Source organism: Narcine bancroftii, chromosome 3, assembly GCF_036971445.1.
Source record: "Narcine bancroftii isolate sNarBan1 chromosome 3, sNarBan1.hap1, whole genome shotgun sequence".
NCBI lineage: Eukaryota > Metazoa > Chordata > Chondrichthyes > Torpediniformes > Narcinidae > Narcine > Narcine bancroftii.
In genome coordinates, this window is record NC_091471.1 from 155,824,395 (window position 1) to 155,852,259 (window position 27,865).

A 27,865-nucleotide genomic window follows, 5' to 3' on the forward strand; every position below is an offset into this window, starting at 1 on the left:
GTTCCAGCCAGAATTGTCAACCATTCTTTTCCTGCCACTTAAGCTGCTCAACCTGCTGAGTTCCTCCAACAGCTTATTTAGGGCTCCAGATTCCAGCACCTGCAGCCAACTGTGAGACTGTTGGGATGCACACTTTGCCCTTGAGGAAGAGTGAAAGCCTGTCAGAATCCAGAACAGCATCTACCAAGTGGTCAACAATTTGATGAGTTTGTAAGGCTTTAAATTGTGGTGTTGAAAGATGAAGTACAGTTCCTCAGAGCATTTGACTAATTAGATTAAGTATTTTGATAAAGCAAAATAGAGGGTGTTTTGTCTATAGACTTTCAAAACAGTAGATGAAGTAGTAGCTTGGAGACCTTTTGGCAAGTTAAAGCTACGGAATATAAGGGAAAATGACTATGTGATACAACATTAGCAAAGGAGCACAAAACTGTATTGAAGTCAAGGGCTATTTCTTGGTCTGAGAAGATCTCAGTGCCTTTGTGTGGATATTAAGTGGTTTACTGGGAATGAAGAACTTTATTTATCATCAAAGCCTTCTTTAGTCATTGAATCAGAGAAGGGTAAACACTGTTTTCATTGAAGACTTCAATATTTTTGAAGGTTTTTTTGTGGTGTAAGTAAAGATAAGTTGTAGAGGCAGAATATGTTACAAATGTAAGGTAATTGTCAAAAGAAATGGTGTGAATAAAACAATTCCATGCAGTGAATAATGATTTGGAATAGGTGTTTGAAATAATGAAAGATATAGATTTGGAAAGGAAATGGATCCAGAAGAAAATTTTTACAGTTACAAGCAGGGAGCAGGGGCCTGGGACCATTTGGGTGCCTCTTTCAAAAACTGGTGCAGGTGCAATGGATTGAATAGCCTCTTTCTGTGTGCTATGATTCCATGTATGGTGGAAGGTAGAACAATGAGAAGCTGAAAATGATGAAGTTTAATTCTTTAAACTGAAGATTTCATGAACCTACACACTCGTTCTGTAAGTGTGTGTGTGTGTGTGTGTGTGTGTGTATATATAATTAAAGTCCCACTCTGAAAAGTCAATCTTTAAAAGTTCAGCATCATTTTAGACTTGCTTGAAGGTCTTAAATTTTAAGTTCAGAAATAATAATAAAGCTTTTTTAAACATCGTATCCTCAGGCCTTTTTACTCACAAAGTGGCTATTTTCTTCCACAATAAATTGACAAACCCAGACAAGGATTAAACAAATATGGTTATCTTCTTCCACATGTCACAAACTAGACAAAGGTTAAATGAAGTGGCCATACACATAAAAGACCCATTAAAAATCTTTCCTCTTTTCCAAAGAGACACCAAAATGGTCTTCCTTATTTCAAAAGCCACTGATTCTGTGCTTCTCTTTGCCCAAGAGTAACACACAACAATAGCACCAATTCTGTTTTACTGTAACTCAACCCTGTCTTTCACAAGGTTTCAACCCATGTGTCACAGGGGTTTTGTCTTCTGTACTCTCCAAACTGAACTCTTCCAAAACTGAACTCAAAATGTGTGAATTTGGTAATATATTTTTCCAAATCATGTGACCATTACATCATCACTAAGGTGAGTCCCAATTCTTGGAAACCACATGACCATCAGTTTTATTTCTACCAAAATTCTGTTCCCTTTTCAAAACCATCCAATATCCATAACAACCTCTGACCTCATCTCTGTTCAAAAGGCTTAAGTGGCTTTGATTAAAAACAGATGGCTTCCTTCAGCAGTTCTTGAACAATTAAGACCCACTTGAAATCCATTAGCTCCGTCTGTCTAAGACACTGCGATTCCAAGAATGAACACTCTTCTCTGAGTACAATGGTGTATTTGTAAATGTGCTGTGACCTGTGTGTGACCCTGTACCAGCCCACAATTTAACTAAGAATACAGACAGTATTTTAACTCTATAATTTACTTTACTAAGACATTTTTATATATGAGGAATATAGTTTAATATTAAAGATTAACATAAATCTGTAACAATATCCATTTTTTGAGATGGGAAGGAGTGTGTTGCTAATACTGCATGTTTTTTTGGCCCACTTGGCACCTGTTATTGTATTCAAACCATATACTGCTTTCAAAGAGATGGTCTCAAATTTTATTTATAGGTTTATATTGTTGGGGAAAATTGGAGTTGTATGCCATAAATAAAAGTGAGGCCAGATTGTTTTAATCAGGGTTGCTGAATTGAATGCCATTTCTCACATTGGGATATTTGAGTTTGGTTAAGATACAAGAATAGGCCTGACTGGCTCATTGTAATAAGTCAATCTCTGTTGACAGTTCTGGTTGCTGCAGTACAGGAAAGATATGGTAGCAATTGAGAGAGTGCAGAAGAGAATCACTGGAATGGAGGTCTGCAATTGCAAGGACAGAATGTAAGGAAGCTGTGAGGTGACCTTAATGAGGGGTGGTCAGAATTTTTTTCCCAGGGCAGGGGAGTCTAGAATTAGAGGGCACAAGTATGAGGTGAAAGAGTGTAAATTTAAGGGAGATATCAGGGGACATAGAAGGTGGTGAATATTTGCAACAAACTGCCAGATGAAGTGGAGGAGACACAATGACAATGTTTAAAAGGTATTTGGACACGCATTTAGACAGGAAAGGGATGGAGGGTTAAGGCAGGCAATGAAATTAACATCAAGGTTGGCATAAATGAGGTGGACTATACTATGTCTGTCTTATTTTTCTTTGATTCTATAAAACTAAAAAGAAGCACTGAAGGGTGATGAGAAATATAACAAAATAGAATTCATAGACTGAGAAGATGGTCTGGCTGGGTGAACCAGAAAGAAATGTATTGAACTAAAAATTGTAGATGGTATTTGAAGAGAGAATTTGGGTTGAAACCAAATGCGGAAGGATTGACAGAAAGCCGGGTGGAGCCAATTGGGGAGAAACTAAACTTGGAAATGAAGTTGGTGAGGAGTTTTCATCTTTGTGTGAATTTAATTTTTTTCTAGTTGGGAGATGATAATAATAAATAAGGGATATAGACTGGCACCAGCACAATATAGAAGAGAAGAGAACTTCACGTTAAAATTGGTCAATTCCTGGACAGAAATAAATACTTGTGAGGTATTTCAAGAAAGGAAACATAACACCAAACACCGAGCAAAAATCATGGAAGAACCAGAAAATAAGAGAGTGAGAACTGATATGTTATCACTGAGATTGTTATTATTTTATCAGTGAAACAGACCCATATTTGTTACTGCTTTTATCACCGTTTGGATTTGAAGAACTGGAAGGAAAAATGTACATCTGGTTTGATGCTATAAAAAAAACTATTTTTGACATAAATGTGGTCTTCAAAATATCTTATAAAAATATGACTAAAATGTGCATTTTTATGATTAATTGGAGGTGAATTGTATATTTAGCTATGACAATGCTTGTCATTGTATTAATCTAGTTTATTAGTAACTGCTTTTTGCCATTAGACTGAATTGAACCACAAAGATTCACAAATGCAGGAGTTCCAGGAACATCTCGGTGAACTGGAACACGAGAAAATTAAACTGGTAAATTCTGCAACTGAACAAATGTCTGAGTTGGGAAAATTGTTGAATGAAAAGGAACAGCTTACAGCTGAATTAAAACACATCCAGAACAAGATGAGTGATCTGACAGGTATGAGAACTCTTTCTGGTAGAAAGATCAAAGCTTTATTTCATATTTAGGCTCTCCCTGTTTTCCTGGTAATGTAAATTAAAGTCTTTCTCTTTCTCTCTCTCTCTCTCTCTCTCTCTCTCTCTCTCCCCCCCCCCATCCCTTCTCACCATTCTCTAAGCCTATGCCCTTAAACAAGTTTGATAGTTTGATAGTTTTGCATCTCTGGCACAGTTGATGATACCCAAACTCCCATCAATGGTAATTTACTTGGTTTTGACCAATAAATAGACTCATAGCCCAAACAGCATCTTTTTGATCAAGTTAAGGAAGATTATAGAGAAGTGTTATTAAATAGATGGCATAATGAGATGCAAAATTGTATACCTTTGGAAAAAATTACATATAGTTTAAGGAATCGAGTTGAAAATTTTTATAGTATTTGGAAACCATATATGGATTTTATGGATAATATTCTGTCCACCTCTTATCTTATCCATTCCTCTTAATTAGTAATCTTTAATAACAAATAATGATTGTCTATGCTAATATTATTGTATATTAACTGGTAGGTGTTTCTTTTCTTACTTTTGGGTGGGGGGGGATGGGGAGAAAATATATTTTTTGCATCATTGGCTTTGGATATTTGATTAATGTTTTATTCATTTTTTTCCTGTAATGATGCAAACAATTAAATAAAATTTTTTAAAGTTAAGGAATACAAGACAAATGTTTTGTGACTTGAGAGTATTACTTGAAAATATTTTATAAATTACCAAGCAATGAAAACAAATTAAAAATTTTTTTCAGAAAATTTAGGGTACGAATTATAAGACAATTGTAGATACTCATTCAAGTCTTTCCCCCTCCCCCACAAAAAAATAACACTGGAATAGGCAATGTTTTTTGGGGTGTAAGCAGGATGTTTTCTCTTCCAAAAGGTTGGTATATTTGCAACAAAAAAGATTGTTTTACAGAACAAGTAGTCAGACTAAGGCAGAAATTGATAGGTTCTTGATTAGCCAACAGGATGAACAGATCACTGAAGGTGACAGTGTCACAAAATAATAAAAGTAGCAAATAGACTACAAAACTAAGGAGCTATTTTTGAGAAACAAAATACTGGAGGAACTCAGCAGGTCAAACACCATCCATAGTCAACATTTCGGGCCAAAAATTCCTGATCAGAAAGAAGAAGAAATGGGCAGATTCCTGAATAAAAGGAAAGGGGCAGAGGGGAGGAGCATGGACTGAGAGAAGAAATAGACTAAAAGTAAAAAGCTAGAAGGTGATAGGAGGAAGAAGAAGAGAAAGGTGCACTCAAATAGGAGGAAGGAATAAAAGGGGGTGGGAAGCTGGATGACTGATAGAAGATGTGGGAGGAGAAAGTAACAGAAAGAAGAAGGAGAGATAGGAGATATCAAGGGACGGGGAGGGTGATATTTATGCTGTCAGGTTGGAGACTGCCAAGTTAGAATAATGTTCCTCCAATCTGCATGTGGCTTCAACCAGTCACTACAGTAGGCTGTGGGCAGATATGGATGTAGGAATGGAATCTGGAATTATAATGGCTGGCCAATGGGAGATCCTGTTTGTTGGAGCAGACAGAGCAAAGTTCCTCAATGAAGCAATCCCTCAATCTGTTATTTTTTTTTATTTTGCAAGAGTAATTGAAATATTTTAGAGTTAATTGAATAATGGAATATTACTGCAAAGATGAGAAATTTGAAAATATGAGGTGTTTGATAAACCATAAGATGTGGGAGCAGAATCAGGCTATTTGGCCCATTGAGTCTGCTCTGCAATTTGAATCATATCTTTTTTTCCTCTCAACCCCATTTTCCTGCCTCCTTCCCGTACGTTTTGACACCCATAAGACCATAAATATGTAAATAAAGAGGTGTAAGAAGTTAAGGGGAATTCCATTTTTCCATTGGTCAAAGGATGACCAAAAGAAATGTCATTATGTAAAAAATAGAAAATTTGACTGTGTTGCAAAACTTTGAATTAATGATTTGTTGTGTAAATGTTGGACTGTATAAACACTGCTGAATAACTTGGTCAAATTCTATTTATTTGCTAATTCAGTTCATTTTTTTTATTTTAGAGGAGTATAATAATTTGCAGAGGACCTACACTTGTAAAACCAAAGAATATGAATGGTCTACAAACAAACTTAAAGCTCAGCTAAAATCAGCCCAAAATGAATTGGATCAAAATAGAGATGCATTGAAAGTTCTTGAAGGAGCTGATGCCCATGGTACTAATTTTTAGTAAATAATTATGAGACTACTTATAATCTATAGAAGCTCCATTGTCATTCTTGCTTTTTCCCTTGTAATTGTATTTCTTTTTTCGGAAATAATAAAAACCCCTAGTGTCCTGTACCTCCGGGGATTGGAAAATGCTGGATAAGTGAGTTTCCTGGTTGCTTAAGCCTCACTCTTACAATGCCTAACTAATACACCTGAATTAAGAATAAGCAGATTAAAGACAAAAATATTATTACTGTACTTACACTGAACAAACTTCACTTGCATGAATATATAAACCTTAAAGCATTCTGCTTTATTTTCAGTCATATTCTTTGAGAACATCCAGCCATTGCTGCTTCTGTAGGTTCTTCCCCCTCCACAGAGCCACTCGAAAGATGAAAATAACATCATAATTACCTTCCTCCCCCAAGTTACAGGTAAAGCCTAACAAAAAACTTAATGATGTACTCATACAGATAAAAGACTTACTAACCAGGGATAAGGACACACTTGAAGAGAGTCACCCAATGGCAAACGGCACCAATCAGCTCTTCATCCTGGATGGTGCCATTTTATTCAAACACAACTTTATTCAAACTTTATTCAAACAGCTGAGCAAAGCACAACCAAGACACTCCGCTTGCTGAGTATTTGCTTTCATCTTCACTACTTGCTCCCATCTTCACTAAAGATTTATGTGTTACTTCAGAGAACATTTACTTTTATATTTTAAACTTTTATTTAAATTTTTATTTAATTTTATCTATTTATTTATTTTCTTGATTTTATTTGCCTATTGCTTGAGGTTACCGGTTGCTTGAATTCCAGACAACAGGGCTTTTACAGTATTGTTGATTTACTTATTTATCTCAAGACACAGAATGGTAACAAGCCCATCTAGCCCATGAACCCACACTGTCCAAATACAACCATGTGACAAATGTGACGAACCCCGTACGTCACAACTCCCACAACTCCCAGCAGAAACTCACAAAAACAGGGAACATGCTAACTTCTTTCAGATAGTGACGGGTTCAAACCTGGGTCGTTAGTGCTTTAATAGCTGTGTACTAACTGTGCTACCCAGGAAGCTAACAGGTGCTCAATGAAGTTCTGAAGTAATTAGATTTGTGTGCATCTGGAAGATTTCAGTTCAGGAGTCACATTCCTATCTTTTCCTTTCGGTTGTCGCGATGCTTTGCGATTCATTAAGTTCCTGGGCATTTTTTAAAAATCCTACTTTCATCATTTAATTTTTAGAATTTGTACAGAAATGATATGAGGTTTTTTTTTACAACCCTTTGAAATAACTTTAATGAGATATTGCTGATACTCAGAGAAATGACTGTAAAAGATCATTTGCACAATCTTTCAAAATAGTTAACTAGGAAAGACTGTGGATCTTGTCTACATGGAGGTAAGGCCTTTGACAAGGACCCACATGGGTTAGTCAGGAAGGTTCAGACGCTCAGTATTCATGGCGAAGAAGTAAACTGGATTTGAGAATGGCTGAACAGGAGAAGCCAAAGAGCAGTGGTGGATGATTGCTTCTGAGACTGGAGGCCTGTGATAAGTGGTGTACCTCGGGGATCGGTGCTGGGATCATTGCTGTTTGTCATCTATATCAAAGATCTAGATGATAATGTAAATTAGATCAGCAAGTTTGCAGTTGACACTAAGACTGGAGGCATTGTGGACATTGAAGAAGGCTTTCAAAGCTTGCAGAGGGATCTGGACCAGCTGGAAAGATGGGCTGAAAAATGGCAGATGGAATTTAATCTGCATTAAAGACAAGTGTGAGGTGTTGCATTTTGGAAGGTCAAACCAAGAGAGGACATTAACAGTAAATAACAGGGCACTGAGGAGTGCAGTAGAATAGAGGAATCTGGGAATACAGATACATAAGTTCCTGAAAATGGCATCACAGATGGATAGGGTTGTAAAGAGAGCTTTTTGGCATATAGGCCTTCATAAATCAAAGTATTGTAAATAGAAGTTGGGATATTATGGTAAATTTGTATAAGAAATTGGCAAGGCCAAATTTGGAGTATTGTGTGCAGTTGTGGTCACCTAACTACAGAAAAGATATCAATGGGATAGAAAGAGTGCAGAGAAGATTTACTAGAATGCTGCCTGAACTTCAGGAACTGAGTCACAGGATAAGGTTAAACAGGTTAGATCTTTTTTCCCTGAAGCATAGAAGAATGAGAGGAGATATGATAGAAGTATTTAAAATTATGAGGGGGATAGATAGAGTAAATGTAGATAGGCTTTTTCAACTGAGGGTAGGTGAGGTCCAAACCAGAGGACATGAATTAAGAATGAAAGGGAAGAAGTTTAAGGGGAAGATGAGGGAGAACTTCTTCATACAGAGTGTGGAATGAGCTGCCAGCTAAGGTGATGAATGCAGGCATAATTTTAACATTTAAGGTACATCAGTTTCAGAATTTATTGTCAAATGTCATGAAATTTGGTGTTTTGCAGAAGTTACATAGTGCAAACATTCATATTATAACCATCTTACAACATTACTATAAAATATAAAAATAATAGTGCACAAAAAGTAAAGCAGTGTCTTTGTTCATTGATTATTCAGGAATCTGATGGCAGTGGGGAAGAAGCTGTCCTTGTGCCACTGAGTGCTCGTCTTTAGGCTCCTGTACCTTTTTCCCAATGATAGCAGAGTGAAGAGGGCATGGGCTGAGTGGTGGGGGTCTTTGAAGATTGAGGCTGCTTTTTTTAAAAAACCTCCTCATGTAGATGTCCTCGATGGAATGAAGTCTGCTGCCTGTGATGTCGCAGGCTGAGCTAATGACCCTCTGAAGTTTATTCTTGCCCTGTGAATTGGACCCTCCATACCAAGCAGTGATGCAACCAGCCAGAATGTTCTCCCTGTACACCTGTGGACATTTATGAGTGTGTTCGGTGACATACCAAATCTCCTTAGACACCTCACAAAGTATAGCCATTGGAGAGCTTCTTAATGATTTCATCAACATAGATCTCCAGAACAGATCCTTAGAGATGTTGACACCCAGGAATTTGAAGCTCTTGACCCTCTCCACGACTGAGCCCTTGATGAGGACTGGGTTGTGTTCTCCTGACTTCCTCCTGAAGTCCACAATCATCTACTTGGTTTTGCTAACGTTGAACATTACTCAATTCAACGAGCTGATCTATCTCCCTTCTGTATGCTTCCTCATTGCCCATTTGTGATTCACCCAACAACTGTGGTGTCATCGACAAACTTGTAGATGGATTGGAATTGTGCCTGGCCACACAGTCATGGGTGTATAACAAGTAAAGCAGTGGGCTAAGCACGCATTCTTGGAGTGTGCCTATGTTGATAATCAGTGAGGAGGAGCAGTTGTTTCCAATTCATACTGACTGTGGTCTTCCAATGAAAAAGTCCAGGATCCAGTTGCAGAAGTGGGTACAGAGGCCTAGAATTTATAGCTTCTTCATCAGCACTGAGGGAATAATGGTATTGAAGACTGAGCTGTAGTCAACGAAGAACAGCCATATGTATGAGTTGCTGTTTTTGAGGTGATCCAGAGTTGAGTGGAGAGCCAGTGATATTGCATCTGCTGTGGAGCGATTGTGACAATAGGCGAATTGCAGTTGGTCCAGATCTTTGCTGAGGTACTGTTAATTCTGGCCATGACCAGCCTCTCAAAGTATTTCATCACCGTAGAAGTTAGTGCTGCTAACTTAGTCATTGAGGCAGCTCACACTACTCTTCTTGGGTACTGGGATGATTGATGCCCTTTTGAAGCAGGTGGGAACCTCTGACTGCAGCACTGAGAGGTTTAAAATGTCCTTGAGCATTCTGGCCAGTTGGTTGGTGCAGATTTTCAGTTCTGTGCCAGGTTCACTGTTAGGAACTGACCCCTTGCGAGGGTTCACCATCTTGAATGATGTTCTGATGTCGCCCTCAGAGACAGATATCACAGGGTCCTCAGCCTTTTCAGGGATTCTCGTAGGCACTGTTTGGTTCTTCTGAAAACAGGCATTGAAGGTGTTCAGCTAATGGATGGGAGAGGTATGGGGGACTATGGACTGGATGCAGGTCAAGTGGGATGAGGCAGAAAAATGGTTCAGCACAGGCTAGAAGGGTCGAAGAGGCCTTTCTCTGTGCTGTAATGTTCTATGGTTTTAGTTATTGGTGTGAAATCAGAATAACCCTCAGTGAAAAATAAACACATTTTGTGACTTCAGAAAGGGTTGAACTTGAATAATGCTTTGAAGGAATTCAAGTAAAATAATCTATTGGAGAGCAATGGTAGTGGCATTCCCTTTTCTGTTTGGGTAAGTGCATAGTTCCAGCATATCTACTTTGCAATCAAAGTTTAACCAAATCTGTGTTGCAAAAAAATAAATTTTATTCCCTACAGCAATGAACATTGCCATGGGAATGCAAAAGCAAATCACAGCCAAGCGAGGACAAATTGATGCATTACAGAGCAAAGTTCAGTTCCTGGAAGAATCTTTGGAGAACTCTGAAAGGGTATGTCAGAATTCATTAATATAAGAATCTTATTTTAAAACTTTATTGTTTTTCACATTGTAGTTCACCATTTAATCATGATACCTCATTACCTCAGAGGTTGTTGGAAGAGGAACCAAAAATCACTTTATGTGATTCTTCTAATACCTTTACGTTACATGGCCCCATTACAGTCAAAGTCCATTTCTCATCTTCTGTGTTTAAAACTTTTGCCACTTTCCTCACAATTATACTTTCAAAACTTTTCCCCATTCATACAGGATCAGTTCTATCAAATTCAACTTGTAATCAGCATGATTAATAATCAGTTGAACTTCAGCAAAAGTTGCTTTCAAATTTTACTTGTCTGCAGCAATGTTTGATCAATTGTAATCATCCTTGGCTTCATTCCTGCAACATATTCTTGTTTTACAGCTCTGATCAGGTCTGAATTCGAGCAGGCGATTGTGATTGATTTATCTGCATCTACGATTGATGGATGCCAAATTCCATTTTCACACTGGTCTTCTGCCTTTTGTGGTGACTATTGATTTCTGAGGATTTCAAGAGCTCCCAAACCATCTCCGAGCTTTCCAATATTACCCCCACTGTTACGTCTGTTTTTGAGGCGTGTAATAACTAGGGCAGAAATGCTTTACTTTATATTGCCTAGTCCAACGTTTGAAGAGCTTGCTCTATGATGTAAGGGCTTGTAAGATTGAAGTGGAGCAGAAACACACCCAACAATTGTGAAATACTCTAACCCACAACTTGTGTTCATGCTATCAGCTGAATTATTTGGCAAGCTTGCAGACAAGAAATTCTGGTTTGCATTTGGATCTCTTGAGAATTGTTGAATAATGGACATTCTCTGTTATTTATCAGCTGCTGCTTCTCCCTCAGTCAATTTCAGGTTTTGGTATTCTGAGTTTTTGGAGCTATGAAAATGAGCACCCTTTATTTTTGTGTTGATCGTCATTTATAAGAGAATAACAAACAATGTCAGACCACCTCTCCATCTTGCTGTGCCTCACTCCCCTCTAATCTTTCCTCTTTCTGCTGCCACCCCCTTTTTTATTTCATATTCTTCCACTTATCTAACAAATATCTATTGTTCCTGCTTTGTGCCTTTGTGTAAAATAGTAATTGTTGGTTTTCCATACATTTCCCCTCACCTCCTGTAAAGAATAAATATTTGGGAGTTAAACACAACCAGCTTCCAAAAGACAGTGTCCCCTGTTTTAAAAAACGTTTTGCACTGCAAAAAATCCTATCTCCCAGGTGACGTGGCAATTCTGAATGAAAATGGAAATAACAAGGGATACCTGCCAGTTGTGGCAGGACCTAAAGGCCAAACCTGTTACAAAACCAAATCCACTAAAGTAGCATACGGCAAAGTTTCTCTCTCAGAGGAACTCAATGCCTTCTACACCCGATTTGACGACAGTGACAGCAAAGAACCACCCCTCTGCACCCCCACGTCCCCTGCTGATTTTATCCTGCCCGTATCTGAGGATGAAGTGCGTGCTGCCTTCAGGAGAGTGAATCCGAGGAAAGCATCTGGCCTGGATGGAGTACCTGGCCGAGTATTAAAGATCTGTGCTGACCAACTTACCAATATATTCACAGATATCTTCAATATCTCACTCCAGCATGGTGTGGCGCCCACCTGTTTCAAACAGGTGTCAATCATACTGGGGCCCAAGAAGAGTGTAGTAACCTGCCTTAACGACGATCGATCAGTAGCAATTACATCAACAGTAATGAAGTGTTTTGAAAGGCTGGCGATGTAGCATATCAGCTCCAGTCTGAACGGTGACATAGAGACATTTCATTTTGCCTATCGTAGTAACAGGTCTCCAGTGGATGCCATCTCACTGGCTCTGCACAAAGCCCTGGAACTTCTGGACAGCAAGGTCGCATACATCAGGATACTCTTATCAACTACCATACCATCAAAATTAATCAGTCAACACCAAGACATGGATGTTAACACCCCACTGTGTAATTGGATCATGGATTTCCTCACCCCCAGACCACAATCAGTGAAAATTGGTAAGAACTTCTGCACAATCTCCATCAGTACTGGAGCACCACAGGGCTGTGTTCTCAGCTCCCTGCTCTACTCACTTTACACCTACACCTGTAGCTCAGTACGACAATAACACCATCTACAAATTTGCCGATGATACCACGGTAGTGGGTTGTATAAAGAAGGGAATGAGTCAGCAAACAGGATGGAGATTGAAAACTTGGCTCAATGGTGCACCAACAACAACCTTACACACAATGCCAGAGTATGCTATCCAGTGACCATTGGGGATCAGAGGTGGAGAGGGTGTGAGCAAATTTAGGTTCTTGGATGTCATGATCTTGGAGGATCTTTTCTGGACCCAACACACTAATGGCATTGTGAAGGAAGCATGTGCCTCTACTTCCTCAGAAGTTGGCAGAGGTTTGGAATGACACCAAAAACCCTGACAAATTTCTACAGAGGTGGTAGAGCATGTGCTGACCAAATGCATCACTGTCTGGTATGGGAACACCAATCCCCTGAGTGTAAAGCCCTCCAAAAGGTAATGGACAGAGCCCAGGACATCATAGGCAAAACCCTCCCCACTATTGAATACATCTACAGGGAATGTTGCCGTTGGAGGGCAGCATTAACATCGAAAAACCACGGGACCCAGTTCTCAAGACTCGCACCACCAGGTTCAGAAACACCTGCTACCCCTCCTCAATGATGATCTCAATCAGAGTCTCATTTAAGGACTCTTAATTGTGCACTTTATTGATTTTCTTTTGTTCTCTCCATATTGCAGTTTGTTTACATTCATTATCTGTTTATAGTTCTTTTATTTATTTACATGTTTTACTCTGTTCAGATTATTTTTTCTCTACCAATGCAGAAAAAACGAATCTCAGGGTTGTATATGATGTCATGTATGCAGTCTGACAATAAATCTGAAATCTGAAAAAATGTAGGCAGGGCAAAATGACAGTGTTATACAAAATGTCTCAAAGTCATTGGTGAAATGCTTAAATCCTCCCCCACAAACTTTTGAAGTATCATGCTATGGAGTTTTATATTTTCCAGGCAGCTGCTTTTGGCAGGAGTTCAAACCTGGTTAAATTTAGCTGATTTCCTTAAGAGCCTTAGAAGGAGTGGTTCAGATTCAATTTAATCTCTTGCCACTCCCAGAATTTTCTGATAATAAGGAAAGTTATTGGTGAACAGTGAACTGCTGATCTACAGATATTAGAAAACTAGTAATACTGCTGTAATAATTAAAATAAATACAATTAAATTCATTTGAAAGGGGATCCTGTGCAATCCTGTCTCAGTATTACAGAAGCTGATTACCCAATGCAAAAGTAATGAATTATGATACAACTCAGTTGCTCAATCCTACATACAGTTCACCAATGGAGCAAAGTGACAAATGTGCCAACGTCTGCCATTCAGGCTTGATGTGGAACCAAGTAATATGAAGATATACTAACCTACAAAGGTCTAAACAATAGCGGTTCCCTTTATATTGTTGTCGCAGCTAACTCAATTCTACCTAGTAAGTTCTGTGGGGTTGTTCTGTGTAACTGTGTTCTTTGTTGTTATACATATTTTTTTCTGAATTGATCTTTCATATATCCTGCACTGACAATATGGTCTGAGTAGCCATGTACAATGTTGTTGATTCTTTAAACAGTAGTGGGTGAAGTGAGAAATTTCAATTGTCACAACCCTTGTACAAGATATGGATGTGGTGATGTGTAATTGAATTGTGCCGCTTTGTGAAATGAGTTTAGACAGGTTCATTCTTCCTGAACAGTTTGTTTTGCTTCTAGCCAAAGAAATTGGTCAGTGTAATTCCTCTCTTTGCAAACATTATGAAGGATCAAAGAATCTTCCTTTATTCAATTAGCAAAACAAGACAACTTAAACACTTATTTCATAGTGGTGTAGTTGTTTAAATGCTCCAGATCTTCCACTCACCAAAGGACAAATACTCTGGATCACAAGCATGTTCTATGTCAGCCCATCAATATTGCCACTTAAGCGAATCCACTAAATGTTAAATATTGCACTGATGCATTGGTGTACCTTCTTCTTGTATCTATCTTTCAGTCAGTGTGCTTTGTGAAATTTTCCATATTTGTTATCTATTTTGAGATATGTTATTGTTAATGAACAATTCATCGAGAATTTAAAATGTCTTTTAAACAAAACTTAGCATTAAATTCTCTCTCTTGGAATCAATGATTTGTTCCAACATTGAAATAGGCCTGATAGCAAAAGAAATCTGGCTATTCCTATTCCCCAGCACTTTTACTGCAGTCCTAGATTTCCAATTTCCAGTTGAAGATAGTAACTGAATATGCTAACAGTTGAAGTTACTGAATTCCAGATCTTGGCCTTCACTTGGTCCATCTCCAGCAACATTCTCCCCTTTCTTGATCTCTCCATCTTGTGAGTCAAGCTTTCTGCAGATATTTGTTAAAAACCCACTAACTGTCATAACTACACCTTCACACCAGTCCTTTCTCTCAATTTCTCCATCATATCTGTTCCCAAGATGAGGTCTGCCAGTCCACATCATCTGAAAATGTCCTCTTTCCAAAAAATGTGGCTTCCCCTCCACCAACATCAACGCAGCCCTTACCTGCATTTTCCACTCATCTGCCCTGGCCCCCTTGGCCCCCAGATGCACCTACCCCTCCACATCAACACATTATCCTCCGTAATTTCCGTCATCTACAACATGATACAATGACTAGACACATCTTCTCCTCTCCACCCTCCAAAAAGATTTCCCTGCATGACTCCTTCATCCACTCATCCCTTCCTATTAATCACCCCCTCGGCACCTTCCCATGTGGCCACAGGAAGTGCCGCACTTGTGCCTATTCCTCCTCCCTCACCACCATTTGGGGCCCTAATACTTCATTTGTGAATCTGCAGGAGTCACCTACTGCATCTGGTGGTCCTGTTGGGGCCTTCGCAACATCTGAGAGACTGGGCACCGATTAGGAGATGTCTTCACTGAGCACCTTCACTCTGTCCACATCAGTGACAGGATCTCCCAGTGTCCAACCATTTAAATTCTGCGCCTCACTCCTGTGCTGACATGTCTGTCTGTGGCCTCATGTACAACACCTGATTTTCCGTCTAGCCACTCTCCAACTGAATGCCATTAACATTGATTTCTCCAGTTTCTACTAGCCAACTACCCTCTCTTCCCCATCCATCTGTCTTTCCTCCTTCAACTGTCCATTCCCCTTCCCTCTCCATTCACAGAGCTATCCCCCCTCCCCTTGTTGCTGATGTGCCCTCTCTTATCCATCTTTTACCTCCTATCAATTGGACTGTGCTATCACCCCTGCCCTTCACCCACCCCCCTCACCCTTTTGTTTGTGCAGCTGGCTACATTTTGCTCATAGCTTGATGAAGGGTTCAAGCCCAAAACATTAGGCTTTATGTTTATCTTTATCATTGCTAAATAAAATATGCTTTGACCTGCTGAGTTTCTCCAGTATTGTGTTTTCACTTACTCTGTTAAAAGCTTTACTCCACATTATTCTTTTTCTGATCCTGCATCTTCTGCCAATGGATATAATGGGTATAATTTCTCAATCATATTTCCCATTCCCCCTGCCTCTACCCCTTCACCAACACATTCAATAATGCGCGCACGTACACAGTGTTTAGCTGTTTAACCTGTTTAACCTAATTTATATTCTACAGGAGAAATGCTACCTAAAGGAAGAAAAAGTACGTCTGACTAAGGAACATGCTTGCATCATATCTGAAAGAAATAAAATTGCTGGAGAGCTTGATATGTTGAAGTCTCAAGAAAAATGTTTGAGAGAAAAAGTGATGAGGCTGGAATCAGCATTAGAAAAGGTAACTGATTTAATTTGACTTTTTATCCTTAATTATTTGGAGTAAACCTTACATGTATTATTTGTAGACCATGTCAGTAGTAGGGAAGGTAACTTTCTTTTTAACCAACTTTGTCATCTAGTGTCTGCAGTTGAGCAATGAGTTCCCAAATATACAAAGTCTCATAGGTTACAGGTATTGCTAAATCTTGCCATGGAATAAAGAGCAAACACTGTTAAGATGAGCAAGCCACTTTATGCCTTTCACTTATGAGGCTCAACTCCATTACAGAACTACCTCTTCAACCCTGTCCCACGTCACCCACTGGCTACATCTCCTTGTGACTGTTAAACTGTCCCTGCTCTCAACTGGCCAGCCCGAGCAGGCGAGTTTGGACTCCTGCAGCAACAGGCCCTATGCAAAACATGTGTAGGTGTAAGGCCATGACAGTTCGCTGCTCAGCCTCTGAGTCTGACTTTGACTTGCCACATATTGTTTTTGCAGGTTGATTGTTTGAGCTGACCTTGTATGGTACTAAAGTGTGGCCAGTTGTTGTAACTTCACCAGTTCGATAGGTGGCATGGACAACTGGTTTTTGACATATGCTGGGTTTAAATGGTCAACGGATATGATCACAGTCTTTCCATTCCAATGGATCACAAAACATTTGGGTCGGATGACTTGATAAGGGCTATTGTCAGTGAACGGTGTCAGTTCGAACCAAGACATGCGCAGCGTTGTAAGTTTGGCGGCTCGTAGACCATGTGGTCACTTTCTGGATCATTGTTGGCCTGAGTAGCTGCAATTTGCCATAGTCGGTCAACAAAATTGGCAAAATCATGTGGTCTGGTCGTTAGAACTGGTTCGACAAATTCCCCAGTAAGTGTCAGAGTGTGCCATAGACCATTTCTACCTCTGAACAACCTAGGTCTGCTTTTATTGTTGTACAATCCTGAGCAGGACCTTGGGTGACCATTCACTCCACTAGGATGCATCTCCTCTGGCTGTCAACACTGTTTTTAGTTGATGGTGGAAACAATAAGAGGTTTTTGATTGTGGATGATAAGTCGTCATCCAAATCCAGTGCTCTGAAGACCGCTAACTCAAACTTTGTCCATTGTTAACATGCCTGGTACACCAAAAGCTGAATCCCATCAGTCATTGAAAGCCTGGGTGACTGTCTCCATGGAGATGTTGGTGACTGGGACAGCTTTTAGCCATCTTGCTTGATCTTTGAAGGTGAGAAAATAAGTGTAACCTCTCCATGGTAGGAATGGACAACCAGATCAAGCTGGACATCCTTGAAGCAGGGCAGGGAAATCTCTGAGTGGGGTTTTTAAATATTTTAAAATTAAATTTAGACATATAGCATGGTAACAGGCCATTTCAGTCCATGAGCCCATGCTGCTTAATTACACCTGATTAACCTACACCACCAGTATGTTTTTGAATGGTGGGAGTAAACCAGAGCCCCCTGGGGAAACCACCAGTCATGGGGAGAACATACAAACTCCTTAGAGACAGCGTAGTATTCAAACCCCTGTCCTGATCGCTGCCACTGTAACAGCATTGTGCTAACTGCTACGTTAACCATGCCGCCCCAAATGTGTCTGAACACTTTGCACCATTGTCATGGAAACAGGTCTTCACCCATAGCCCGATGTCATGTTTGATGCATGGTCAGGTGAAAGATTCATTAACCAGTTTGATAATCACTTTCTTGTCCGGATGGGAGAGGTTGTGGAGTGTACTCTAAAGTTCATGATGCATCAGTATGGATTTTGTCTTGCAGGTGGATATGTCACACTCTGTTGTCTCCCATGTGTCATTAATGTGCAAGTCTTTGAGTTTGAGAGCTGTATCATTGTGTCGATACTGGATAAGCTCAGGATCAGTGCGTTTTGGGCAAACCATTGCAATAAAATCAATTGCTGTAGTTGCATGAGGAGTATCCACTTTCAGTCTTGATAGGGCATGAGCAACAGGATTCGCTTTTCTTTGGATGTATCTGATGTTACTGGAGAATTGTAGATGAAATCCAAGTGGCAGATTTCCTGTGGTGAACAGTTCTGTGTGCTTACACAAGATGTAATATGTGAGCAGTTGGTAGTCCACATAAATAGTGAATGGACAGCCTTACAACAGATGGCGGAAATGCTTCTCGGTGAGGTGGATAGCCAGAAGTTCTCATCCGAATGTACTGTAGCTCATCTAGTGGACAATAATTTTGCTGAAAAAAGTGCCAGATGGTCATTACTCCAAAACAGCTCCCACGAAAGCTATTTCTTCACGGTGTTGAAGGCCTCAACAGCATTCTTGGGTAAACAATGGTTTCTTGGAAGTTGATTTGTCTGAATCTTTGAGTAGGTTGATCAGTGGTAAGAGGGACCTGGAGGCATTTGGTAGGAAATAGCGGTAGAAGCTCATCATTCCCAAAAATCATCATAATTGGGGAAATGAAGTTGGAAATGAAGTTGCATCCTAAATCCACCTTTGGCTCTTCCGGCAAGATGTTGTTCTCCATCACTCGTCCCAAAAAAGTGAGTTCACTGGCACCAAAAATCCATTTGCTTGGGTTGATACAATCCTATAGTCATCAAGATGTTGGAACAGTAATGAGGTGGTTCCTGTGCTCACCACTAGAAAGAACATCATTGATTTATACATAAAATCAAGACTGGAGGGAACATGATCCATGCATTGCTGGAATGGTTAGGCTGTGTTCTGCAAACCAAATGGTATCCATAGAAATTAGACGGAATAATCACAGCTGTCTTGGGAATATCTGCCAGCTCAACTGGGATTTGGTCATTGGCGGGCATGAGGTCAATCTTCGTGAACACCTGCTTGCTGTGTAGGTTTGCCAAAAAATCCTTCAAATGCAGGATACTGCATCAATTTGGGATGGTTGCATTATTCAGGAGGCGATAGTCTCCACAAGGCTATCATTCTCCTGGACACTTCTTCAGGGGACCATATATTAGCAGTGACATCCATCAACTGTCAGATCATTGGACTATCCCCAGCTCTTTCATGGTATAGAACTCAGCTTTCACAATCTTTAGGTAGTCTGGGGGTAGCCTGTGTTCTTGTGCCAAAACAGGAGGACAACGGATCAGGATGTGATGGGTCACCACATGTTTGATGTTGTTGTGACAATGCTATGGAGTTACCAGGAGAGGAAACAGTTTGAGCAACTCTTGATATGGGTAGGTGCTGGCCTGGAGGCTGGTTAGGTGAATGACAGTCATTACAGGATGATGAATACAGCTCAGCAGTCTATTAAACGACGATTCTTTAAATTCACAAGCAGGGAAAAGTGTGAAATATGATGGGTTTTGAAATGTTTGCTATGGTGAAAATCTACCATAAAGGTTTCTGGAGGCTGAAATCGAGCATGACTGACCTCTGGCCAAATTCCTGGATGCTCAAATTGTTTGCGGCAGCAAGAACACATCCAGGGTTAAGGGTGATAATGCTCGGAGAAACAACAGACATCTCCACATCCAAATCGTTGAGATAATGTTTACCAGAGCAAGGGTTGGTGAGGAAAATGCTGCCTACTGCCGGGCCTCATTGTTTCCCAGGTGCTGTCTATAGAAGGAGCAAGGAGGTTGGCATGACCAAGCGACTACACTAAATTTCTGGTGTTTCCAGCAAATCCGTTGGGTGCCACCTCTGCCCCGTCCTCAACCCACAGGATTTGAGTTGAACTGGAAATGTGGATAGTTCCACTGGATCGTCAAGACCTCAACTTGCACAGTGAGTGCTGCTGTTTGTTGTTCAAGCTCTGTCTTCTCCAGCTTAATGGTTGTTGTATTGACTGCATTTACCTGTATTGCAGAGGTTGTCTCCAAGACAATGTCAGCCTGTTTTATGAGTCCATCGATGCTGGCCAACTGACAGGCCTGAACCTATGTAGGCATGAAGCAGAGGAACTTCCATTTCCAGACATCTGCGTCGAACCTCCCGTCTGGCACCGTCACTGCAGCATTTGTGATGGCCTCCTATCTCCAAGGTTGTCATTTGCCAGCAGCTCCACAATGTGGGCTGGATTTGAGCATTCCATTCGCTCCAAGATATCTGCTTTAAGCACTTCCTAAGGCATCATCCCATCAGGATAAAGCAGCACATCACAGGCAATCTGTTCTGGGAGTCAAGCTGCAAGGAAGCTGAACTTCATCCTCTGGCTAGTGACACAGTGGATGGAACCATGTCTCCAGGATCAGAAACTACGCTCATACATTGGTTGTAAAAAGGATGGAGATGTTGAGTTTGACTTCCTCATCCTTCACCATGTCATTTCTATTGTTACCCATTTCCATACGTGAAGAAAAGTTTTGTGAAATAAAGAGGTCACCAGATGTAGGTGTTGCTATATCTCACCATGAAGATAAGAGCAAAAGCTGTTACTCTAAGCAAGCCATGTTATGCCTTCCATTTATTAGGCTAACCCCATTAAAGAACTAACCACTTACACCTTGCCCCATGTCACCTATTGGCTGCATCCCACATGTGACCATGAAACGGTCCCTGCTCTCAATTAGCCTACCTGCATTGGTGCATCTGGACCCGAGCGCCACTGCTGGTGACTCACCAGTGGCGACAGTCCCTATTCGAAACACACATAGATAAGAAGCTGTGACAAGGTAAAGTGAACATTGATACCATTAGGATTCGCCTGGATTTGAGTTAAGCCAATGAACAATGCATTTCTATTCCATGTATTACTGAAAATACATATTATGTATAAATTAAAATTGTAAAAACTCTCACTGCAAAGTGTCTATCATTCTTCATAGTTCATGCAGGGTAGGGAGAAGGTAATGAGAAGTACCTTTCTCTACTCACTTACCTCTAGTATCAAGAAGAAGATCCTTTTAGATGCTTTTTTTCCTGATTATGTCATAATTAATTAGATTAGTGATCCCTTTTTGAAGATTCTCATATTGAAAACATTATACTTTTATTTATTTTGAAAATGTTATTTTTGTTGTTTTTATGAACATTGGTTCATTCTGTTAGTATTGTTTGTTTTAAGTTTTTTTAATCAATTTTTTTATTATCATCTTTTCTTGCTATGGGCAGTGCCATTTTACAAAATAGTCTGTAAGTTTGGAACACCAAGAAACTTCCAGGTGTGGTTTATTCGCTTGTGTCCTTCATGTCAAAATGGGCATTCAATGTACCAATAAACCAAACATCGCAGAAATGTCAATTTCCCCATGGACATTGTTTTCTTTATCATTGCAATCCTGCCAGTAGCATGGGATTTTAAGTTCATTTTGCTTATTGGATTCCTACTTCATTGAATTCTTGTGACCTTGCCATCTTGATTCTTAGTTATTTCACTGCTTAGATATTAAATGGGGTTCTTGGCTGTTTTATAATTAGAATTCTTGGCAGATTCCAGCCAAATGGAGGGAGTTGGGAGATGAGAGAGGAAAGAATGCATGATCAGAAACCCTCTGTACTGTAGTTAATGTTTAAAACAGCAGGAGGGACAAAGGGAAATGATAATAGCTCATCAGCACAAACTGATATACCAGTGAACAAATGGAGTGCCGTCTTTTTTAAAATGTTTTTATTTCTCACACTGTGAACCATATCAACCAAAATATATACAAACATTTCTCATTAAATATACACAGTGCATTCCCCCCCCCCCCCCTTTCACTCCCTCCCCCCTTCCCACCCCCCTCCAAAACCAATAAATATTCATCAAATTTTTTTCTTCTTTGGCTTGGCTTCGCGGACGAAGATTTATGGAGGGGGTAAAAAGTCCACGTCAGCTGCAGGCTCGTTTGTGGCTGACAAGTCCGATGCGGGACAGGCAGACACGATTGCAGCGGTTGCAAGGGAAAATTGGTTGGTTGGGGTTGGGTGTTGGGTTTTTCCTCCTTTGCCTTTTGTCAGTGAGGTGGGCTCTGCGGTCTTCAAAGGAGGTTGCTGCCCGCCAAACTGTGAAGCGCCAAGATGCACGGTTTGAGGCGTTATCAGCCCACTGGCGGTGGTCAATGTGGCAGGCACCAAGAGATTTCTTTAGGCAGTCCTTGTACCTTTTCTTTGGTGCACCTCTGTCACGGTGGCCAGTGGAGAGCTCGCCATATAACACGATCTTGGGAAGGCGATGGTCCTCCATTCTGGAGACGTGACCCATCCAGCGCAGCTGGATCTTCAGCAGCGTGGACTCGATGCTGTCGACCTCTGCCATCTCGAGTACTTCGACGTTAGGGGTGTAAGCGCTCCAATGGATGTTGAGGATGGAGCGGAGACAACGCTGGTGGAAGCATTCTAGGAGCCGTAGGTGATGCCGGTAGAGGACCCATGATTCGGAGCCGAACAGGAGTGTGGGTATGACAACAGCTCTGTATACGCTTATCTTTGTGAGGTTTTTCAGTTGGTTGTTTTTCCAGACTCTTTTGTGTAGTCTTCCAAAGGCGCTATTTGCCTTGGCGAGTCTGTTGTCTATCTCATTGTCGATCCTTGCATCTGATGAAATGGTGCAGCCGAGATAGGTAAACTGGTTGACCGTTTTGAGTTTTGTGTGCCCGATGGAGATGTGGGGGGGCTGGTAGTCATGGTGGGGAGCTGGCTGATGGAGGACCTCAGTTTTCTTCAGGCTGACTTCCAGGCCAAACATTTTGGCAGTTTCCGCAAAGCAGGACGTCAAGCGCTGAAGAGCTGGCTCTGAATGGGCAACTAAAGCGGCATCATCTGCAAAGAGTAGTTCACGGACAAGTTTCTCTTGTGTCTTGGTGTGAGCTTGCAGGCGCCTCAGATTGAAGAGACTGCCATCCGTGCGGTACCGGATGTAAACAGCGTCTTCATTGTTGGGGTCTTTCATGGCTTGGTTCAGCATCATGCTGAAGAAGATTGAAAAGAGGGTTGGTGCGAGAACACAGCCTTGCTTCATGCCATTGTTAATGGAGAAGGGTTCAGAGAGCTCATTGCTGTATCTGACCCGACCTTGTTGGTTTTCGTGCAGTTGGATAATCATGTTGAGGAACTTTGGGGGACATCCAATGCGCTCTAGTATTTGCCAAAGCCCTTTCCTGCTCACAGTGTCGAAGGCTTTGGTGAGGTCAACAAAGGTGATGTAGAGTCCTTTGTTTTGTTCTCTGCACTTTTCTTGGAGCTGTCTGAGGGCAAAGACCATGTCAGTGGTTCCTCTGTTTGCGCGAAAGCCGCACTGTGATTCTGGGAGAATATTCTCGGCGACACTAGGTATTATTCTATTTAGTAGAATCCTAGCGAAGATTTTGCCTGCAATGGAGAGCAACGTGATTCCCCTGTAGTTTGAGCAGTCTGATTTCTCGCCTTTGTTTTTGTACAGGGTGATGATGGTGGCATCACGAAGATCCTGAGGCAGTTTACCTTGGTCCCAACAAAGCTTGAAAAACTCATGCAATTTGGCATGCAGAGTTTTGCCACCAGCCTTCCAGACTTCTGGGGGGATTCCATCCATACCTGCTGCTTTGCCACTTTTCAGTTGTTCGATTGCCTTATATGTCTCATCCAGGGTGGGAACCTCATCCAGCTCTAGCCTTAGGGGCTGTTGAGGGAGCTGGAGCAGTGCGGAATCTTGGACTGAGCGGTTGGCACTGAAAAGAGATTGGAAGTGTTCTGACCATCGGTTGAGGATGGAGATCTTGTCGCTGAGGAGGACTTTGCCGTCTGAGCTGCGCAGCGGGCTTTGGACTTGGGGTGAGGGGCCGTACACAGCCTTTAGAGCCTCGTAGAAACCCCTGAAGTCGCCAATGTCCGCGCTGAGCTGTGTTCGTTTGGCAAGGCTAGTCCACCACTCATTTTGGATCTCCCGGAGTTTGCGCTGAAGATGGCTGCATGCGCGACGGAAGGCTTGTTTCTTCTCTGGACAGGACGGCTTTGTAAGGTGAGCCTGGTGGGCAGCTCGCTTCTTTGCCAGCAGCTCCTGGATTTCCTGGCTGTTTTCGTCAAACCAGTCCTTGTTTTTCCTGGAGGAGAAGCCCAGTACCTCTTCAGTGGATTGCAGTATGGTAGTCTTCAACTGATCCCAGAGGGTTTCAGGGGACGGGTCCGTGAGGCGGGTTGCAACGTCGAGCTTTGCTTTGAGGTTTGCCTGGAAGTTTCCTCTCGCTTCGTCTGACTGCAGGTTTCCAACATTGAACCTCTTTCTGGGGGCTTTATTGTTCCTGGGCTTTGGCTTGAAGTGAAGGTTGAGCTTGCAGCGAACCAGCCGGTGGTCAGTGTGGCATTCCGCGCTAGGCATGACCCTGGTGTGGACCACATCTTGTTTGTCACTTTCTCGCACCAGGATGTAGTCCAGGTGGTGCCAGTGTTTGGATCGGGGATGCATCCAGGTGGTCTTAAGGCTGTCCCTCTGCTGAAAAAGGGTGTTTGTAATGACAAGTCGCTGTTCTGCGCAGAGCTCCAACAGGAGGCGCCCATTGTCGTTGCACTTGCCGACGCCATGCTTGCCCAGGATTCCTGGCCAGGTTTCTGAGTCTTTGCCGACACGAGCGTTGAAGTCGCCCAGGATGACAACCTTGTCGGCTGTAGGGGTACGTTGGATGAGGTTGCCCAGGTCGGTGTAGAACTTGTTCTTTTCTGCTGGTTTCGCCTGGAGGGTTGGAGCATAGAGACTGATGAGGGTGATGTGACGCTTGTTTTGAAGTGGGAGTCGCATGGACATGATTCGGTCCGAGAGGCCTGTTGGAAGGTTTTCGAGTTTGGAGGCAATGAAGCTCTTGACCATGAAGCCTACACCAGATAGGCGTCGTTCATCCGAAGGCTTGCCAGACCAGTAGAGTGTGTAGCCCGCGCCGCGTTCTTGGAGGCTGCCTACATCTGCCAGGCGGACTTCACTGAGAGCGGCTATGTCGATGTCAAGTCTGAGGAGTTCATGTGCAATGAGGGCAGACCGACGTTCAGGTCGGTGGCTGTCAGCCTTGTCTAGCATGGTTCTGATGTTCCAGCATGCTAGCTTGAGTTTGTGAGCATCTTTTCAGGGAGAGGACGTGGAGGGGGAGGATGTGGAGGGGGAGGACGTGGACCTGTCCTCGGGCCTGCGCAAAGGAGCTTTTAGGTGGAGTGCAGTGCGCGCAGTACTGGCCCCACCCTTTACACCCATGGTTCGTGTGCCGTGGCCAAGCAAGCTGGGACGTGGCAGCGAGGTCCTTGGGTCGTAGGTTTTATATCGGAGTGGCCTTCTCCAATGCAGGTTTCTTACCCGGGCTGGAGGGGCCTGCCTCCCCTCCTAGGTCGGTCCATACTGCCCGGACCGGGGCCGAGGCCGCCGCAGCTCACCCTGTGCCTGGACTGGGGCCGCCGCCTCCCACTGCCCGATACGGGCAGGAGCAAGGGGTAGACGGCGGCCCCGGCCTCGGTCGAGTGAGGCAGGCAGAGGCCCCGGTCCGGGCAGGGAGTGGGAGGCGGCGGCCCCAGTCCAGGCACAGGGAGAGCAGCAGCGGCCCCGGCCCCGGTCCGGGCGAAGGGTAGACGGCGGCGGCCCCGATACGGCCAGAAGCAAGGGGGAGACGGCGGCCCCGGCCTCGGTCGTGTGAAGCAGGCGGAGGCCCCGGTCCGGGCAGGGAGTGGGAGGCGGCGGTCCCAGTCCAGGCACAGGGAGAGCAGCAGCGACCCCGGCCCCGGTCCGGGCGAAGGGTAGACGGCGGCGGCCCCGATACGGGCAGGAGCAAGGGGGAGACGGCGGCCCCGGCCTCGGTCGTGTGAGGCAGGCGGAGGCCCCGATACGGGCAGAGAGTTGGAGGCGGCGGCCCCAGTCCAGGCACAGGGAGAGCAGCAGCGGCCCCGGCCCCGGTCCAGGCGAAGGGTAGACGGCGGCGGCCCCGATACTGGCAGGAGCAAGGGGTAGACGGCGGCCCCGGCCTCGGTCGAGTGAGGCAGGCGGAGGCCCCGGTCCGGGCAGGGAGTGGGAGACGGCGGCCCCAGTCCAGGCACAGGGAGAGCATACAATATAATAAAAGGGAAAAACAAACAAGAAAAAATGTGTCATCTACTTTTACACACTAAATCAAATAGTTTTGTCTTATCATTTTAGGGGATGGCGGTCCGAGGCAAGCTCTCTCTGTGATGTTCCATGTATGGTTCCTAAATTTGTTCAAACAATGTGACTTTATTTTTTAAATTATATGTTATTTTTTTTCCATGGAATACATTTATTCATTTCCATGTACCATTGCTGTATTCTCAGGCTCTCTTCCATTTTCCAAGTTGACATTATAAATTTTCTTGCTACTGCTTAGGTAATCATAATAAATCTTATTTGCGCTTTATCCAATTTGAGGCCTAATACTTTACTACTTATGTTACTTAAAAGAAAGATCTCTGGATTTTTTTGGTATGTTGCTTTTTGTGATTTTATTTAATAACATAAAATACATAAAACGTATTCACTTTTGTACATGCCCAAAGGGTGGTAGGGATGTGGAATGAGCTTCCGACAGACGTGGTCGAGGCGGGATCATTGGTTACTGTCACATTTGTGGCCCGAAATGTGAAGTTAATGAAGCATTAAACACAACTTTTATCAGGTAAACTTCTCAGTGGCTTTATTCTCCGGTTTCCTTTGTTCTCCTGCTTGTGTTCTTATCTCTCTCTCATACCACGTGACTTCCGGTACATCTCATACATATTCATTATCATGACATCCCTCCTTTAATCAGAAATAAACTTTACCTTCACTTATCAATATCCCTCGGAAACTTACAAGCATCGTAACTAATGGTAATACTATAACTCAACTACATAAAATTTACTTCCTACAGCACTCATACATGCACTTTTATGATATAAGATTAAATACTGTCCTAAAGTTCTTATTAAAACTATGGCACAAAGTCTTCGTATCGTTTGGGCACTTTCCGGTTTCGTTTCGGCCTGCCTGCGATATTGTCGTCGCTTCTCGGTTGTTCACTCTCAGCGTCGGAAATACTGCTCGCCACGGCTTCGAGTGTTTCTGGCACTCTAGTCACTTCATCAGGAGTGCTGGTAACGGCCTCTGGAACATCATCAGGTCTCTCAGTTTCAGCATCTCGTATTGGCCTTTCAATCTCTTCGCTCGATGTATCTCTGGACTGGTACCTTTTTACACTTGATACATTTCTCTTGTACAGGACTCCAGTCGGAGACTTGACTGTCACCATACTGCCACTTCTGGATACGACAGTATAGGGTTGATGGTAATAAGGTGTGTCTAGCTTACCACCAGTTTCATGCCTCACTAGAACATTATCTCCTGGCATGATGTCTGAGTACTTGGCTCCACGTTTCGAATTTGTGTACAGCTTTGCTGCACCTTTCTTTTCAGCATCGTGGTCCCTCATCTCCTGGTCGTCTCGGATTTCCTTTATTTCTGGCATTTTTGTGCAGATTTTTCTCCCAAAAAATGCTTCTGCAGGACTTTTTCCAGTGGTTGCATGAGGCGTTGCTCGATAGACAGCCACATAAGATAGCAATGCTTCTCGCCAATTTTGTCCTTCTGCGTGTGCAATTCTAAATCGTTTTTCAATGGACTGATTTTGTCTCTCTACTTCTCCATTGGCTTGCGGCCATTTCGGAGTTACTTTATGATGGTGGATACCTGTGGTCCTCATGTATTCCGCAAATATCTCTGAAATGAATT

The 27,865-nt window shown here is 42.4% G+C and overlaps 1 protein-coding gene across 3 annotated transcripts in view; it reads left to right on the plus strand.

Annotated features, from left to right (window-relative positions):
• LOC138757721 (coiled-coil domain-containing protein 158-like) overlaps positions 1–27,865 on the plus strand; it is a 201,327-nt gene that overhangs the window by 113,472 nt on the left and 59,990 nt on the right. For all 3 annotated transcript variants that reach the window (XM_069925480.1, XM_069925479.1, XM_069925481.1), the window contains exons 14-17: positions 3,449–3,638; positions 5,725–5,877; positions 10,267–10,379; positions 16,102–16,260. In XM_069925480.1, coding sequence (XP_069781581.1) covers positions 3,449–3,638; positions 5,725–5,877; positions 10,267–10,379; positions 16,102–16,260 — 615 coding nt within the window. The remainder of the gene's footprint in view (positions 1–3,448; positions 3,639–5,724; positions 5,878–10,266; positions 10,380–16,101; positions 16,261–27,865) is intronic.